Source organism: Cryptotermes secundus, unplaced genomic scaffold (assembly GCF_002891405.2).
Source record: "Cryptotermes secundus unplaced genomic scaffold, Csec_1.0 scaffold1241, whole genome shotgun sequence".
NCBI lineage: Eukaryota > Metazoa > Arthropoda > Insecta > Blattodea > Kalotermitidae > Cryptotermes > Cryptotermes secundus.
Window position 1 is genome coordinate 173,767 of NW_019732000.1, and position 17,612 is coordinate 191,378.

The 17,612-nt window shown below is 38.6% G+C and overlaps 1 protein-coding gene across 2 annotated transcripts in view; it reads left to right on the top strand.

Annotated features, from left to right (window-relative positions):
* The window catches only part of LOC111867522 (serine/threonine-protein phosphatase 2A 56 kDa regulatory subunit epsilon isoform), a 219,883-nt gene that overhangs the window by 169,038 nt on the left and 33,233 nt on the right, over window positions 1-17,612 (top strand). Inside the window, exons 1-3 of one of the 2 annotated variants that reach the window (XM_033752713.1) lie at window positions 880-977; window positions 2,268-2,464; window positions 7,040-7,141. In XM_033752713.1, coding sequence (XP_033608604.1) covers window positions 941-977; window positions 2,268-2,464; window positions 7,040-7,141 — 336 coding nt within the window. In that variant the 5' untranslated portion in view covers window positions 880-940. Of the gene's footprint in view, window positions 1-879; window positions 978-2,267; window positions 2,465-7,039; window positions 7,142-17,612 lie in introns of those variants that run through there. The other variant, XM_023857485.2, reaches the window with a different exon arrangement.

Here is a 17,612-nt window from a genome sequence, read left to right on the forward strand (position 1 = left end):
CAATTAATGAAAGATTTGAGGCTTTCACGGCGGTGACTATGAAGAAAGCAGTCTTCTAGGATTTGGCACCGTGTATATGTGGCGTTAACCGACCGGCTCTCACGGTCTCTTCGCTTGCGGATTTCTTATATGTTTCCTTCTACCCTGAAGATGGAGGCGATACTTNGCCTACATGCTAAACGAGACAGACCGTGGGACCACCACCAAGACCTTCAACCCCGTAGCCGACGCAACCCCAACCGCGGCTCTGCATGCCGTACCACCACCGCCTCTAGCACGTACTGCACGCTCCAGACGTCACATACATTTTCCTGCTCGCTTCAACAGCTGAGCAACAATCTCCGCGGGGAACTGCTTACATTCAAGCAAATATGANCACAGTCAAGCAAATGTGACAACGCAAGTATCATTGTTTAGCAACGGCGAGTAAACAGCTGTTGCTATGGAAACCGAGTAAACAGCGGTTGCTAGGCAGTGACATGTTTTCTATATATCCGACTCTTGGTTATATAAGAAGATACATTCTCCAAATGGAGTAACCCCGTGTGGAGGCGGATTCGAATACCTCCACTGTGAACTTGCGAGTCGTAAGAGGTGACGAAAAGGGAAGTCTCAATTCTGAGACAGTAAATTATGGTAACGAGTCACAGGGGACTCGGACCCAAGAAAGAGTGCGCGGGCAAGGGCCAGCAGCATATACAAAATACAGACCCGTCCTCTCGCCAGAGAGGGCGCCCCACAAAAACAAGACTGTAACTGTCAAACAGTAATAAATATCTGGGCTCAAAACCAAGACTTACTGACTAACTGGCCGTCAGTCGCAAGGTGACTTTGACTTTGACTTTGACTTGAATTCTCCAAATTCAAGTTCATCTCTGTATACTGTGCAACTGTAATAAATATTATAGAACAGTTCTAGAAGTGGCTGTCTCTTCATATAATGTCATCCCACAGGCTTTTCGGAATTTTTGGAGAAGGTAAAATAGTGGAGATTATTTTCCGCCATGTAGGATTTCTTTGTTAATTGCCCCCATTTATTTTGTTATGATATGGGTTAATTTAGTGTATTTTGGAACTCATACTCTGCTTTGACGTGTTCTTTTAAGTCGCTTTGGGGTCTAATGAAGTCTTTACTGTTGGTGGCGGTCTACCTGATTTTCTGGGAGCCTCCTGCTCCAGTAGGCTTCGTGTTTCTGTCAGTACTGAGAGGTGCTTAGAAATTGTGAGTTAAATGAATCATTTTCATGGGAGAAATGGTGAGCAGGACAGACAGCGTTTAGCATGCCCATGAGCAAAACTCTACATTGAAATTTCAGAAACTGTAATTGTTTATCTTGGTGGTTCCTTATGTTTAATGTAAAGACCCCACACGCATAATTTTAGTGACCTTTTGAACACACTTCATGTCAGCAAGTCATATAAAAATTGTATTTTTGCGCTAATGAGGCCTGTATTCAGAATAAAATTGTAATATTTATAACTACTTGAATACAGAGCTAAGTTAAAACAAATAAATGTGAAATAACACCATGCCATAATCTGATCCCAATAACTCTGAGAGACCGTTCCACGTTGGAAATTGGAAAAATTAGTAGTAACTTTTTTTCTGTTCCCTTTCAGCGATTAGATCTGTGTAAACATTAGTTCTTTCTCTCCCCTTTAATTCATTTAGTGGTGTGACAAGCAAGTAAAAGATGACATGGAGTTTGGGATTGGTAACTACTCCCCTTAGAAATGGAGAGAAACCCAAGATCCTTGCAAGATGAATGTGTCTGATACATTATTTTATACGTAATTTTTAATTGTGAATGTTCATTGTGGGTAATAAAGAAGTGTCTACTTTTAATACCACATAATGGGATTCATTTGTATAAGTAACAATGTTCAGACACTCTAGTGATAATTGAATTTGTAAAATATTTATTACTGTACATTACATGGATACTCGTCTGTGAATTAGAAAAGGTTGAGAGCTGTTGTTATAGTGTTGGTACATGACGTGGAATACTGAGGCACAGCTCTTGTCAGAGTACCTCATACTTCAAGAAGGAATAGTAAAATACTGCAGGCATGTTACTAATTTCCTAAGGTCCATTTCCTGTAATATTTGTAGCAGAAGGGAGGGAGATCAATGAAAAAAAAAAACTCTAACATTGCTATGAGGCTGCAAGAGGTAAGTTTAGCAAGTGGAAGACTGGAGAAGATAAGAGTAATAATGGAATCATTATTACATGCTTCTAACCAAAATTATTTCTCTGTTCCTGTAGATGTCCCATCTTCAGAGCAGGAGGAGCTGTTTATTCGCAAACTGCGACAGTGCTGTGTGGCATTTGACTTCATGGACCCAGTGGCCGACCTGAAGGGAAAGGAAATAAAACGAGCTACTCTGAATGAGCTGGTGGACTACATTACAGCAGGCCGGGGTGTACTTACTGAGCCTGTTTACCCTGAGATCATCAGAATGGTGTGTATATTGCAGTCACATGTCATAGTCTCTTAGTATAAGAAATTATCCATGATATATTTATTTTTTAGTGCTGTCAAATTAATTTTAATTGTATTTTGCATCCCATAACTGTAGATATCAATAAATTTAAGTTGCACATAATTCTCTGCCATGAATTTTCCTGGGAAATTAGTGGTGACTAGTGTAAATGCTCTTCAAGATGCTCCTTCAGCTTTGCTTAAAGCCTCGTGTGTTTCTTTAATTTGTGGACCCACAAATATCCCTTCTTTGATTTTAGCCTCAAAGATCCTCAGAAGTTTCTGATTCAGATGGAGAAATGCATTGTCATAACAAAGTGTTTCACTAAATTGGGTTCAATATGTAGGTTAATCGCAACAAGAAAATTTCTGGATTGACTAAAGGGTGATTGGTGATGTATTGCCTTGGGATCAGTTGTTATTGAAATGACCATTGTTTCTTTTAGTAATTTTTTTCCCAAGCTTGGCTGTTCAATTCACATAGGAAATAACATATTTCATATAATCTTGATGGTATCACCGGCTAAGTCATCCCCACCTCCTGCTTGGCTGGTGTTAGCTGGCCTTTCGATGGGTAAGAATAAGTAACTCAGCTGCTTAAAGGGTTTGACTCTGCCTCAGAGGTTGCGTTAACAGGAAGACACATTGACTCTGAACCATATGGCAAGCCATTTGGATGATAAAGTATATTTATTGTACTTCACCAGTTTATGTCCTTAGCAGTGAATTGCTTAATTTGTGGAAGAGACGAAGCATAATAATAATAATAATAATAATAATAATAATAATAAAATATACTATCTGTCTCGTGCCTTTAACAATTCATTTCCAAATATCAATCTCAAATTCTCAACAAGGAAGGAAATTGAAAACATTATTAAATCCCTTAAGCCCAAAAATTCACATGGATATGATGAAATCTCTACCAAATTACTTAAAGCAAGCTCTGTTTACATCAGTTCACCCTTGAATCATCTATGTAATAAATCTTTATCATCAGGTACTTTTCCTCAACGCTTAAAATACGCTGTAATGAAACCACTTTTTAAAAAAGGAGAGAGAAAATGCATCTCTAATTACAGACCAATATCCATATTGACTTCATTCTCAAAAGTCTTTGAAAAAGTTATGTATAATAGACTACTTGAACACTTAAATTCTAACAACATATTAGTCAAAGAGCAATTTGGATTTAGGAAAGACCTAACAACAGAAAAAGCAACCTATGAACTAACTAACGATATTTTAAGTGCTCTCAATGACAGATTAATTGTGGGAGGGATTTTCTGTGATCTAGCAAAAGCTTTCGATTGTGTTAATCATGATATCTTACTATCGAAATTAAATTTCTATGGAATAACTGGCAAAGCTAATGAATGGATCAAATCATACCTCAAAAACAGGTATCAAAGAGTTGAAATAAATAATAAAAACTCCAGTCATAATGCATTTTCAAACTGGGGAATTATAAAGCACGGTGTTCCACAAGGATCAATTTTAGGTCCCTTACTTTTTCTTCTCTACATAAATGATCTATCTAAAACCATCAACAATAAATCTAAACCAATTCTATATGCAGATGACACTAGTATAATATTTAAGAACTCTAAATTTGAAAACTTTAAAAATGACATAAATATTGTATTTGAAGCCTTAAACAGATGGTTCGAAGCCAATTTACTCTCATTAAATTTTGATAAAACCCATTACATATCATTCACAACTAAAAACAACCACCAAATTGATCTGGACATCAGTTATGCCAACAAATTAATCTGTAAAGTACTTGATACAAAATTCCTTGGAATACATGTAGACAGTACACTGTCTTGGAAAATACATATTGAACAAATTATACCTAAATTAAATGCAGCTTGCTATGCGATGAGATCAATTAAGCCTTTTATGTCACAGGAAACATTGAAGATGGTTTACCATGCCTACTTTCATTCTATTATGAACTATGGATTAATATTTTGGGGGAACTCTTCACATAGTGTAATAATTTTTAAAATACAAAAGAATATAATTAGAATCATTACAGGATGTAGAAGTAGAGATTCATGTAGAGAATTATTTAAGAAATTAAAAATTCTACCTCTTCAATCGCAATACATATTATCGCTTCTCCTATTTGTTGTTTACAACAAAGATAAATTCAAATTAAATTCTGATGTCTATAACATGAATACTAGACAAAAATATAACTTCCACCTACCCTCATCAACTTTATCAGTATATCAAAAAGGAGTCTACTTTACTGGCATAAAAGTGTTCAACAATCTGCCACAAAGTATTAAAAACTTGGGCAATGATACTAAAAAGTTTAAATCAGAGTTAAAGAATTATCTACATGCTCATTCCTTCTACTCTTTAGATGAATACTTCAATGTAAATAGAGAATGATGTAAAATTAAGTTATATTAATTTTTAAGCTAAAATTGCCTGTACTTATGTATGTAACCTTTTGACTTGTTCTGTATCCAAAGGTACTAACCTGCTTAGGATTTATAGAATGTAAATAAATTCAATTCAATTCAATAATGATGTGATGTACTAAGTTTCTGCCTTGCATCAATATAGCCACTACTAAGTAACTTCATGGATTAATGTTTATGTATATCACAGTCTGTCAATAATGCAACAATTGTTCCTTTTTTATTCCTCCAATTTCACTATTTAACACTTAACACAATATGTTTCGGCCACAGATGGCCATCTTCAGATGTCTCATTGCAGCAGAAACATAAGATTTGAATCCAAAAGCCAGAGTTCTGATTGATTTCTTGACAAATTCAGATCATGGAAAGTGTTGCTCAAATCTGCTGGAATTATTAAATGAGATTCTATCATTGAATAAGATGCTTCAAGCAGTGGGTCAGCATTCTATTCACTTTCCTTCAGAGAATTGTGTTGAGCTTCATCATTTCATCATACATTGCTTTCATTCTCATCGTCCATACTTTGATGTGTGTAGCAGCCTTCGTTCTGGAAAATCATTGCTGTATAGAGTAGGCCTTATGGCTGATGATAAATTTGGCTATTGTGCCATATGTGTAGACTATGCATTAAAACCTTATGTACTTGTTAGCCAGAAATAACAGTCTTAAGGGTCTTCTGCTGGTCTCTGTACCACACAAATAGCAAAGAGAATATGACAAAATGTATTTAGCCATTCTGTCCAAATCTTAAACACATTATTCGTTATATATAAAGTGCCCATGTATTGTCATGATTCCCTACCTTGCAACCAAAATAAAGTGCATATGCTTTTTTCTTTATTAGAGTTTTTTTTTTTTTTTTTTTTTTAGATTCAAAAGTTAGCTCTCTGTATACATAATAGAAACTGTTTCAGTGGTTGGTTCCCTTAACACAGCATGAAACAATGTGCATGCATTCACACAGAAAAAGTTTATACCTTTTCAAGTTGCATGTAATTAAAGAAACTCGTGACTAACATGCATATAATTTTCTGGGATGAAATCAGTTAATTGACAAATGAAAAAGTTAGTTCTGTGACAGTACTGAAGAAGTATGGATATGTCCTAAATATGAACATGCAAACAGTGAAATGCAGAATCTCACAAAACAGAGGAGGCACAAACAGCAAACCCTTTTCCATGCTTGTCTCATCTAAATCCTAAATAATGTACATTCTTGTTACGTGGGAATGTACTGTATAGCAGTATGATTTCCATGTTGTTACTTTAATGTAACTACATGACAAATATTGCTGTTTTCTCTTACTGCACGAACACACCCATATGCTGTGTACATCAGATATGATATTGAATGTTGACCTTTATTGACATGGCCACCATCCATTTCCTAACTCAGGCAGTTCTTTCAATTCCAGATACTCTCTATTCCCTTTCAGAAGTACCCACATGGATTCTTCCTGTTCTTCTTTGTTGATGGATGATCTTGAACTGAATTTCTTGTCTCTGAAACCATAAAGTACAGTCTCTGGCTAAATTTCATGAATGGCGTTTTGTTACCTGCCACGGTATTGTAGCCATCTCTTGTAATTCACTTTTCCATAAGGAAAAGGTGAAGTTCATCAGAAGAATCAAGATTTCATGAATGGACTTCTGAGGTAATATACCTTCCTGTAGTCATACTGTATTCACTTTATACTGTATTATGTTGATAGCCAGGGACTGTTAAACTTCTGATTTACCTAGCGTTCCAAATATTCATCTGTTAAGAAACAATGTTGTAAAGTTTAATGGCTCTTAGAGAACTGAAGATTTTGAAGTATAGATTTTAATACTTGGTCTGCCCCACCTCAGAATGTTGTTCTGAGGTGGGGCAGAATGTTCTCAACTTGATAGTGTTATGATATTAATTAAAAGCGATATGGTACTATTCCCTGGTCCATGACAAGCTAAATATCATGGAAACAGTCCCATTACATCAGACATTATGATAGGAAACAAAAACTGTCCATTGATCATCTGGACTTTTCAGAAAACTAAGGAGTTACAACTCTCTTTCAATACTCGTACACATTTTGTGGAAGAATATTATCAATTTATTAAATTTTGTGTGGCAGATCTCAGCAAATCTGTTTCGGACGTTGCCGCCCAGTGAGAACCCTGACTTTGATCCAGAAGAAGATGACCCAACATTAGAAGCGTCATGGCCACACTTGCAGGTTTGTTTGTTTTGCCAAAAATATTATCAGCTTCGTTATCATTGAATTTTAATTTGTTACAAGGTGAGTATGCAATAAAAGAAATGAGGATAAAATTTTCAGTCGGAATCATGTGATCTTTAATTATTATATTACGGTGTAGTGGTTGGGTCCGTAGTTCTCTATCACCTACATCCACTGTTTCCATGTAATAGGGACTTCTTCCTCACTTTCTGTTTTCTGGTATACTGCAGAGTTCACCCAAGTCCCCCTTTTATATAGTGTTTTTTATTAGTAATATATATATACACTGTAATTTTTTATATTATTTGCTGATGATTTGAAAATATATTGTCACGTGTTGGGTGTATATGCAACAGATAACTTCACGCCTTATTGGATGTAGCGAATTTTATTCCACATTCGCTCTTACAATCACACAAATTACAATCTGCCAATTACTGCCATCGACAGTATCACAAATACTAGACTGCAAATGCTAGCCTACAACTGAAAGGTTAACTGCCTGGCTAACTCGTAACTAACTGACTCATAACTATCCCATAACTTGAGAACTGACTTGAATAGTCTTCGCTGCTCCTTATTTAGCCCCGTTCCGGACAACAAGAAAACAGCCACGTAATAGGCACCACTGTTGTCTGGCGCCGTGTTGCTAGCAACGTTGTCGAGAGTTGTTTACGGCTGCATAGCAACTGCGGCATCCCTTGGTCACGTCACCGCTGGCGGGGTGGGGGAAGGAGTGTTGACTTGCCTGGTACCCTAGCAACGACGGCGCTCTGATGGTGTTACGTCACCGCTGGCAGGGGAGGGGTGTCCTGCACAGGGCAACACATCACAATATCAATCACTGAAGTTGGCAGAAGATTGCAGACGTTTACAAGTGAATGTTAATGTGGTGGCATTTTAAAAATCACTTAGACCTCAACATTCAGAAAACTATTGAACACATGTCACTGAATCAGTGTCTTCTAAAACTTATTTAAAAGATTTTTGTATTACACACTGTGTATTTTTAAATCTTATTTAAAGTTTCTGTACATTGGACTACATGTTTTGACCACTGCATTATGGATTGCCCACTAGAATACACATTGCAAGCAGGCCAGATATTCTACATCAGATATAAAGAGCACATACAAGAAATTAGGAATGGCAGCAGTAACTTGTGATATTTGAATCACATATTAAATACAGAACGTGCATGTGGGAGTATAGCTGATACAATGAAAATTATGAAAATAGAGAAAAAGGGAAAGCATCTGAATGCGTTGAAGAAATACTTCATATATAAGGTTGGTAGAAACAGATTACATGTGAATAATATGTGTATTGATGTCTGTAATCCAGTATTTGAAACATTGCAAAAAATAAACACCAGATAGCAACATACACACAATATCAAAGACAGACTCAATCCAGCTTAGCAAACACTACTAATCTTTGATACACAAGACAACTGGAAGAGCCACCCAGCACCAAGGAGTAAGTACATGAACAAGTAATCGTCTGGAATATTAACACAAGTTATATACAAAAATACTGCCACATAACGCAACAAGAAACAATGGGTTTCGGATTGGATGGATGTTTATTGGAGAATTATTTGTTTACACTCGCAGTTATAATCACTCTCAGTAATGCCTTTCATGTTCCTTCTTCAGTGGCTATACTTATGCACTGCTGTTCTCGGTGGATTGTTTTTGTTCTTCCTTTACCCATAGTTGAATCTCTTTGAACAGTGTTCACTGCTTCCTATATAGGCTCCTCACAGACCATCCACAGAAAACATTGCTGCTCGACAATGGATGTCATGTATGTGGGGAAGTCATACAATTTTAATTATCACCCAGAAGAAACGAAGACACAGGTGCAAGAAATTGTATGGGAGTTAGTCCTCTACATATGCCCCCTGCAAAGTCACACATTTTCCCCAACGTTTCGTTAGCTGCTGGATACCCTGATCACAGAAGGTCTCATTTTTGCTGTTTAGGAACTCCTTCACTGCAGAAATGACGTTATCGTCTTGGAATTGCTTACCACAAAGTGGCTTCTTTAGCCGTGGAAAGAGAAAGAAGTCAATCGGTGGCTGGGGGAGAATTTCATATCCCAAACTGCCACTAAGTGTTGTCATAGCATGACCAGGATGAGCCGTTGCGTTGTCGTGAAGAAGTCGCACACCTTTTCCCAGCATTCCTCGTCGCTTTTTCTTGATTTCCTCCTCTAATTTTCTCAGAAGGTTCCGTAGTACTCGCCAGTGATGATGACGATGCCCTTTTATGCATATTCGGTCATTATGACACCCTGCTGAACTCAGAACACACTCAACAACACCTTTGCTGACAACGGCTCAGATTTGGCCTTCTTTGGTGGTGGTGAGTCTACATGTTTCCACTGCTTGCTCATTTCCTTTGTTTCAGGGTCATAACGATAGATCGGACAACCATCAATCATGTAAGATTTGAGGCTTTCACGGCGGTGACTATGAAGANATCAATCATGATCAGGCGGTAGAAAAATTCCACTTTTTCATCTTGACAAACTGCAAAAGTTTCTTTGGCACATCCGTCCATTGCCGTTTTTGAACTGGTGTCAACAATCATGGCACCCAATGCACAGCGACCTTTGTCATTTGTAACTCGTCATGGATGATGTTGAAAACCGACCCATGGCTACTGCAGACCTCATGAACAATAGCTTCAATAGTTATGTGCCTAATGGATAGGATCAAAGCTTTTACCTGTGCCACAATTCCCAGTTCCTCAGCAAGAGATGGTCTTCCACTTCAGGGTTCATCTTTGAGGTTTGTCTGTCCACAATGAAAGCTCCTCTTCCTCCTGACCACTATGTTGTATGATGGTACACTTTTCTAATACCCAGCGGTCATCTGATCATGGATCTCCCTGGCAGATTTCCTCTTACAAATGCAGAGACCATATCACAGCGCAAGCCTCCACTTTCTCAACCGATGTCGCCATTTTGCTTCTGCCCCTTTTGGTGGCTCCCTCTGTACACTTGGCGCGGGAAAATATGTCTGTTCGACAAGCTCAGGGAATGAACTGTTTCCTATTATAGAAAGATATTTTGGAATTATGATTTTCTCATGGTGATAATCAAAACATTACAACTTCCCATTGTATTGTAGTCCGGTGTGTCTACCCATGCATTGCCTAGCAATGGGCCCCCTAATGTTGCACATTCGTTGCTGTGGGAACTCAGCTATTCAGTCTCTGTTGCTTAAGCACTTGCCTGGGCAACGGTCTGTTTATGTTTTGTTGCCTAGGAATTGCTAACCTTTGACTAGCAATGGACGTTCTACAGTCATGCCTTCCTGGCGGCACGCCACATGACAGAGGTCACTGTGTGTTGCGTGCCACGATTCTTGACACCAGTTCAAAAACGGCAACGGGTGGATGTGGCAAAGAAACTTTTGCAGTTGTGTCAACACAAAAAGGTTGAATTTTTCGACCGCGTGATCAGGATGGATGAATGTTGGATCTATCATTATGACCCTGAAACAAAGGAAATTAGCAAGCAGTGGAAACATGCAGACTCCCCGCCACCAAAGAAGGCCAAATCTGAGCCGTCATCAGGAAAGGTGATGTTGAGTGTGTTCTGGGATTGGTGGGGTGTCATCATGACCGACTACGTGCAAAAGGGCGTCACCATCACTGGCAAGTACTACGGAACCTTCTGAGAAAATTACAGGAGGAAATCAAGAAAAATCAACGAGGAAAGCTGGATAAATGTGTGCGACTTCTTCATGACTACACACCGGCTCATGCTACAACACTTGCTACCAGTTTGGGATATGAAATTCTCCCCCATCCACCACATTCCCCAGACCTGGCACTGAGTGACTTCTTCCTCTTTCCATGGCTAAAGAAGCAACTTCATGGTAAGCAATTCCAAGACGATGATGACGTCATTTCTGCAATGGAGGACTTCTTAAACAGTCAAAATGAGACCTTCTATGGTCAAGGCATCCAGCACTTCATGCATCATTGGGGAAAATGTGTGGCCTTGTAGGGGGCATATGTAGGGAAGGACTAATTCCCCTACAATTTCTTGCACCTGTGTGTCTGTTTTCTCTGAGTAATAATTACAATTTTATGACTTCCCCACATAATCATCCAGAATATGTTTTCATCAATATGTGAACTTATGTATCTTCCCTGGATAGGCTTAGGATTTTATATGCTGCTTTAATTATGTCAGAGCTTGAGTATGCTTCAGTTCTGGAATAACCTTACCTTGGCAGACTGTAACAGACTTGAAAATATGCACAAGAAAATTGCAAAATTATGTTGTAGTTGATTTGCTCAGTTTGGTTTTACTCTCAAGTATGGCTTGGTTTTAGTGTGTTTAGACTGGGTGATAATGAAGATACCATAAAGAAAAACACAAACTTTAATCAACGCAAGTAAGGAGTAAGGTCTAGAAGTAAACACAGAGAAAACAAAGTATATGTTGCTGTCTCGTCACCAAAATGCAGGGCAAAACCATGACATAATGATAGAAAACAAGATGAAGAAAGCAGTCTTCTGGGATTTGGCGCCGTGTATATGTGGTGTTAACCGACGTTTCGGAGGAACATATCGCCCCCATCTTCAGGGTTGAAGAAAAAGTATAGGTAAATCTGCAAGCGACAACACCGTGAGACACAGTAAAGCATCAAATCTTACAGAAAACAAGATGTTTTGAAAAAGTGGCACAGTTCAGATATTTGGGAGCGATGATAACAAATCAGAACCTGATTACGGAGGAAATTAAGAGGAGATTGAACTTGGGTAATGCTTGCTACCTTTCAGTCCAGAACCTTTTGTTGTCCCCTCTGTTGTCCAAAAACATAAAAATTAGAGTATACAAAACTATAATTTTGCCTGTGGTTCTGAATGGGTGTGAAACTTTTGTCTCTGACATTAAGGGAGGAACATAGACTGAGTGTTGAGGAGAACATTTGGACCGAAGAGAGATGAAGTGACAGGAGGTTGGAGAAAACTGCATAATGAGGAGCTTCATAACTTGTACTCNAGCATCAAATCTTACAGAAAACAAGATGTTTTGAAAAAGTGGCACAGTTCAGATATTTGGGAGCGATGATAACAAATCAGAACCTGATTACGGAGGAAATTAAGAGGAGATTGAACTTGGGTAATGCTTGCTACCTTTCAGTCCAGAACCTTTTGTTGTCCCCTCTGTTGTCCAAAAACATAAAAATTAGAGTATACAAAACTATAATTTTGCCTGTGGTTCTGAATGGGTGTGAAACTTTTGTCTCTGACATTAAGGGAGGAACATAGACTGAGTGTTGAGGAGAACATTTGGACCGAAGAGAGATGAAGTGACAGGAGGTTGGAGAAAACTGCATAATGAGGAGCTTCATAACTTGTACTCTTCTCCAAGTATAATTAGAATGATCAGGTCAATGAGTATGAGATTGGCAGGGCATGTAGCTCCAATTGGGGAGACAAGGAATGTGTATAGGATATTGGTGGGAAAGCCAGAAGGAAAGAGATAACTGGGAAGACCAAGGCGTAGGTGGGTGGATAATATTAAAATGGATCTTAGAGTGATAGGATGGGATGGTATGGATTGGGTTGAGCTGGTTCAGGATAGGGGCCAGTGGAGGGCTCTTGTGAACACGGTAATGAACCTTCGGGTTCCATAAAACGCTGGGAAATTCTTGAGTAGCTGCAGATTTGGCTTCTCCTCAAGAAGGGCTCAGCTCCATAAGTACGTAAGTAAGTAAGAATTTAGAACACATATTGAGGATGACGGCATTTTGAGAGTTTGTTTCATTTTAATTTGTGGGAAGTCATATTGCTGTAGAGGCAACCACTTATTGAACTGGTCTATAAATATTTATAGTTGCACAGTATACACAGATGAACTTGAAGAATTGAAGATAGATGGCTGAAGACTAATAATGCAACAACAGCGAACACTGTAACAACTTGAATGTTGTACTGAAACGCAACTCAGAACTGGAACTGAGAACCTCATAAGTCAAAGTCAAAATCACATTGCAACTGATGGTCAGTCAGTCAGTCTTGGTGTCGAGCCTAATCTGGGGCTTATGACCAGATATTTATCACTGTTTGACATTTGCGGTCTTGTTATTGTGGTGCGCCTTCTCTCATGAGAGGACGAGTCTGTTTTATGTCAAAGTCATTGTCTGCAGTAGTAAGTCATTTGTCATAATGTAAAGGATATTTATATTTTACCTGTTAAACATGTTAATAAATGTATATAAAATATGTACAGGGCCTCTGTCAGTCCATGCTCACTACAGCAGATTATGCCCTATTTCCAGCAGATTCCGCTACACTTGAACAGTCTTATGCTTGACCGCTGCCAAGTTTAAGCCTCTTATACTTTCTGTGTCTATCTATTCATTGTCCAATATTGTGAACATTTTCATTATCATGATTTTGTATGACTTCTGCTTGATGCCTGAATAATTCTGTTATATAATCATATGCATAGGTAAGTCAATAAGCAAGTTACAAATGGATATAGAACTTAAACAAATAAGAGTACTGATTTGAAAAATGCTTTTATTTCTCAACATAATCTCCCTGTACATTGAGGCACTTGTCCCATCATTTCACAAGCCCCGGAAGACCAGCAGCATAAAATTCTTTGGGCTGCTGTCGGAACCAGGTGTGTGTTCACACAGCATGGCTTACTTCATAATGCATGACAGGTTAGGTTTTCACAAAATCTGTGCACAATGGGTGCCGTGCATGCTGACCCCACAACACAAAATGCAAAGAATGGGTTTGGCATTACAGCATCTCAGATGCTACCATGATGAAGGACACGACATGTTAGCCAAAATTGTCACAGATGATGAGTGTTGGATTCACCATTACCAGCCCAAGAGAAAGCATGCATCAATGCAGCAGTGCAGTGGAAACAACCTGCATCACCTGCCAAAAAGGAATTTAAGGATGACACCAACCTCCAGGAAAGTGATGCTCACAGTCTTCTGGGATCACGAAGGCATATTGGTCACCGCATTCCAGCCTCAAGGAATGCTGCCAAGCATTTTTCAGATCAGTACTCTTATTTGTTTAAGTTCTATATCCATTTGTAACTTACTTATTGACTTACCCTTGTACATACAGAAAATAAAAACTCCCACTTAATGTATCCCCTTATTTAATCTTGAGTTGGGCCTATAGAAACCACCTCACTGTCCATGTTGTTGTAGGCTTTACCTAGCTCCGGCTGTTTACTCAGCCATTGCTAATTAGCGAAAGGTTCCCAACTTGTGATTGGCTAGCACTCAATCCACTGTGGGTGGTTCCCACAGTCACATATTATTGTAGACTTTACCTAGAAATGACTGTTTACTTTCCGTTGCTGTTGTCACTGTAACATTTACTTGAATGTGGGCAGTTCTACAAATGTTTTCTGAGGAGAAAGTAAACTGTCAGTCTATCGTGGATAATGTAAGTCTTATTGTATTCACTAAATTAATTAGGGACTTCCCGTTTTCACTGTAAGGTGTAAGATCCCAGTCCTTAAGCCAGGTGTGTCTCCGCTGCTAATAGTGTATATCAGTTTCCTTCTTTTTTTTAGTAGGAGTGGAAGATGCATTTCCTTTGTGCAATTCTGGTTAAATTGTTATCTCATTGTGTCCTTGTGTTTGTCATGTATTTTAATTTTATGCCTGAGGTAGGCCGCTCTAAAGATTAACTGAACTGAACTGAACTGAACTGAATTGTATACACCAGCTTTCTGTTTAAATCAAATAATATAACGTAACGTGTCTGCAATCCAGAAGAGTCACTTCTATGGAAACGCTAGAACAGACCGTTGCATAGGAAGTAACAATAGCGGCACTGTAATCCCAACAGTGAGCCGTTGTGTAGAGAACATCGAATCTCCACGGTTACGACGAATACGCGAAGCATTCCCACAGAGACAACGCAATAACAATGGGTCATTGCGTAAGAATCGCGGAACAAACAAAGCAACGTTTCCACTGCTATAACAGGGTTCATTTGGATAGCAGCGACCGAGGGGATAAATAGCCCAGCGTCGACGAGAAGCAGTCAGTCTTTATCCAGCCGTCTAAGAGGTGAGGCTTGGAACATCCGCCGCAAAAGGGAGTCCAGTACCGTCGAGATATTATAAGCAGTATTTGTAACACTGCAAGAGCAAACGATTGTAAAGCGTGTGATTGTGCAGGTGTGAAGAACAATAAAGGTTCTACGGAATTTGAGACTGGCGTAAATTTATTTGTAGCATGACACGCAAAACACCCAAGTTGTTTGTTTATTTGTTTTCTGCATTGTTGTGTTGTTATTCTGTATTTTTGCTGACTCTATAATTGGTCCCTGACTGTTGAGTTCAGGACACATATCAGTATTATGTTGTTGTTGTTTGCTCTATTCTTACACTCTTTCATCATATGTAATGAGATAAATTATATTTTAATAGTGTCTGGAATATATAGGTTATATATATATATATATATATATATAATGAACTAGGTACCTTAATTAAATACAGGTACTTCATGAACATATAGTCTTTTTGTGTATTGTTCAGCTGTGTCTGTAAATGTCTAAACGTGTAAAATGTTAATCTGACATTTTTTGTATTACCAAGGTAAACGACTGCAAGGGACAGTCAAAAAGTTCCCGGAGTGGCAGTATAGCACTCTAATGGTAGGACATACGGCAATGCTTACCTAATCACCTTCAAAGTAGGACCTTTTCACATGCACACAGTTGGTCTTTCGATCCTGCCATTGTTGGAAGCAGCGGTGGAAGGCTTCTTTTGGAATCTTCCAAAGCTCAGCCATCACATTCGATTTGATGTCCTCCATGGTTGCGAAACGTGTCCCCTTGAGGCCCATTTTCAGAGTAGGAAACTGCCAAAATCACTTGGAGCAAGATCCAGAGAGTAAGATGGTTGAGTGATGACAGGTATGTTTTATTGGTGAGGAATTGCTGCACAAGCGATGTGTGGCTCAGTGTGTTACCATGATGCAGAAACCGCTGTCCCTGCCACTTTTCGCGCTGCTTCCTCCGAACAACCTCTGCAAAACTTGCATGTAGAAATGGCCAGTAACATTACCAACTTCTTGCTCCAACTCTGCAATGGTCATTCTTCGATCACATCGCATCAGTTGTCGCACTTTTCCAATCATTTCTTCGGTTCTGAATGTTGAAGGTCTCCCGCTACGCTGACCACCCTCTAATGTCTCCTGCCCATTCTTAAAGCGGGGAAAACGAGTCGTAAACTGCAGATTTCTTTAGTGCAGTATCACTGTAAACTTGCTGAAGGCCAATAGCATCTCTGAAGCAGATTTTCCCAATTTGCACATGAACTTGATGTTTGCACGCTGTTTGAACTGTGACATTGCGCCAAATGGCCAACACTCACGTCTAATTCAAACGGAACAATAACGACACTGCACATTGAAACCTGTCCAGACCTGTTGTGCCTGCAAGCAGACATGCTGAGCTTCCCACCACAACAGTGTGTGCGCTATCTTATCTCTCGTTCTCCGTCTGCAGGGGAATTCCGGGAACTTTTTGACTGACCTACGTATATGTCTGTGGAACTGCATAGTTTCTATAAATCTGTTGGATGAATTGTAATCTGTTTTTGACTTCCAGTTTGTTTGGATGTTGATTCTCTCAGAGAAGCAAATTAAAATTTGCCATTTAGTAAAAGTGTGTTAGTAATCAGATGTGTGTGTGTGTGTTTGTATTGTAATAGTAGTAAAAGGTTCACAAAAGTAGTGAAGTGTCAATAAAATCCATACATTACATACACTTTGGGTTATTTGAAAGCATAAATTCCTCAACAGAGTAAAAGGAGTGTGTAATTAAGTGACTCTTTAGTGCTGCTCTAAATTGTGCCTGTTTATCTATAAGAGCTGTAATATTTGATGGTAGACTGTTGAAGATTTTAATGCCAACATAATATGCACTCTTCTGGAAACATTGGAGGGTGGCAATTGGTCTATGAAGCTGATTTTTATTCCTTGTGTTGACAGTGTGAATAGTAGAATTAGTTGGAAAGAATTCTTGGTTTTTTGCAATGAAGATCATTAGGGAGAATATGTATTCACATGGTAGAGTTAGGATTTCTAGTCTCTTAAAAAGATTTTTACATGAGTCTCTTGGTTTAACACCAGCCATTAATGTAACAATTTTCTTTTGTAAGATGAATATCTTTTTACTGTAAGATGAGTTGCCCCAAAAGATTATACCATACTTAATTACAGAGTGAAAATAGGCAAAATAAATTGATTTGAGAGTCTCAGTATTGCTGACATGAGACACACACCTAACCGCATAGCACGCTCCACTTAGCTTAGGAATCAACTTGTCTATATGGTCTGACCAACTTAGGCGGCTATCAATTTGCAAGCCAAGGAATTTCATATCTACTGACTCTTCTATATATTTTCCATTATATCCAATATTTAAAACATACTGAGGAA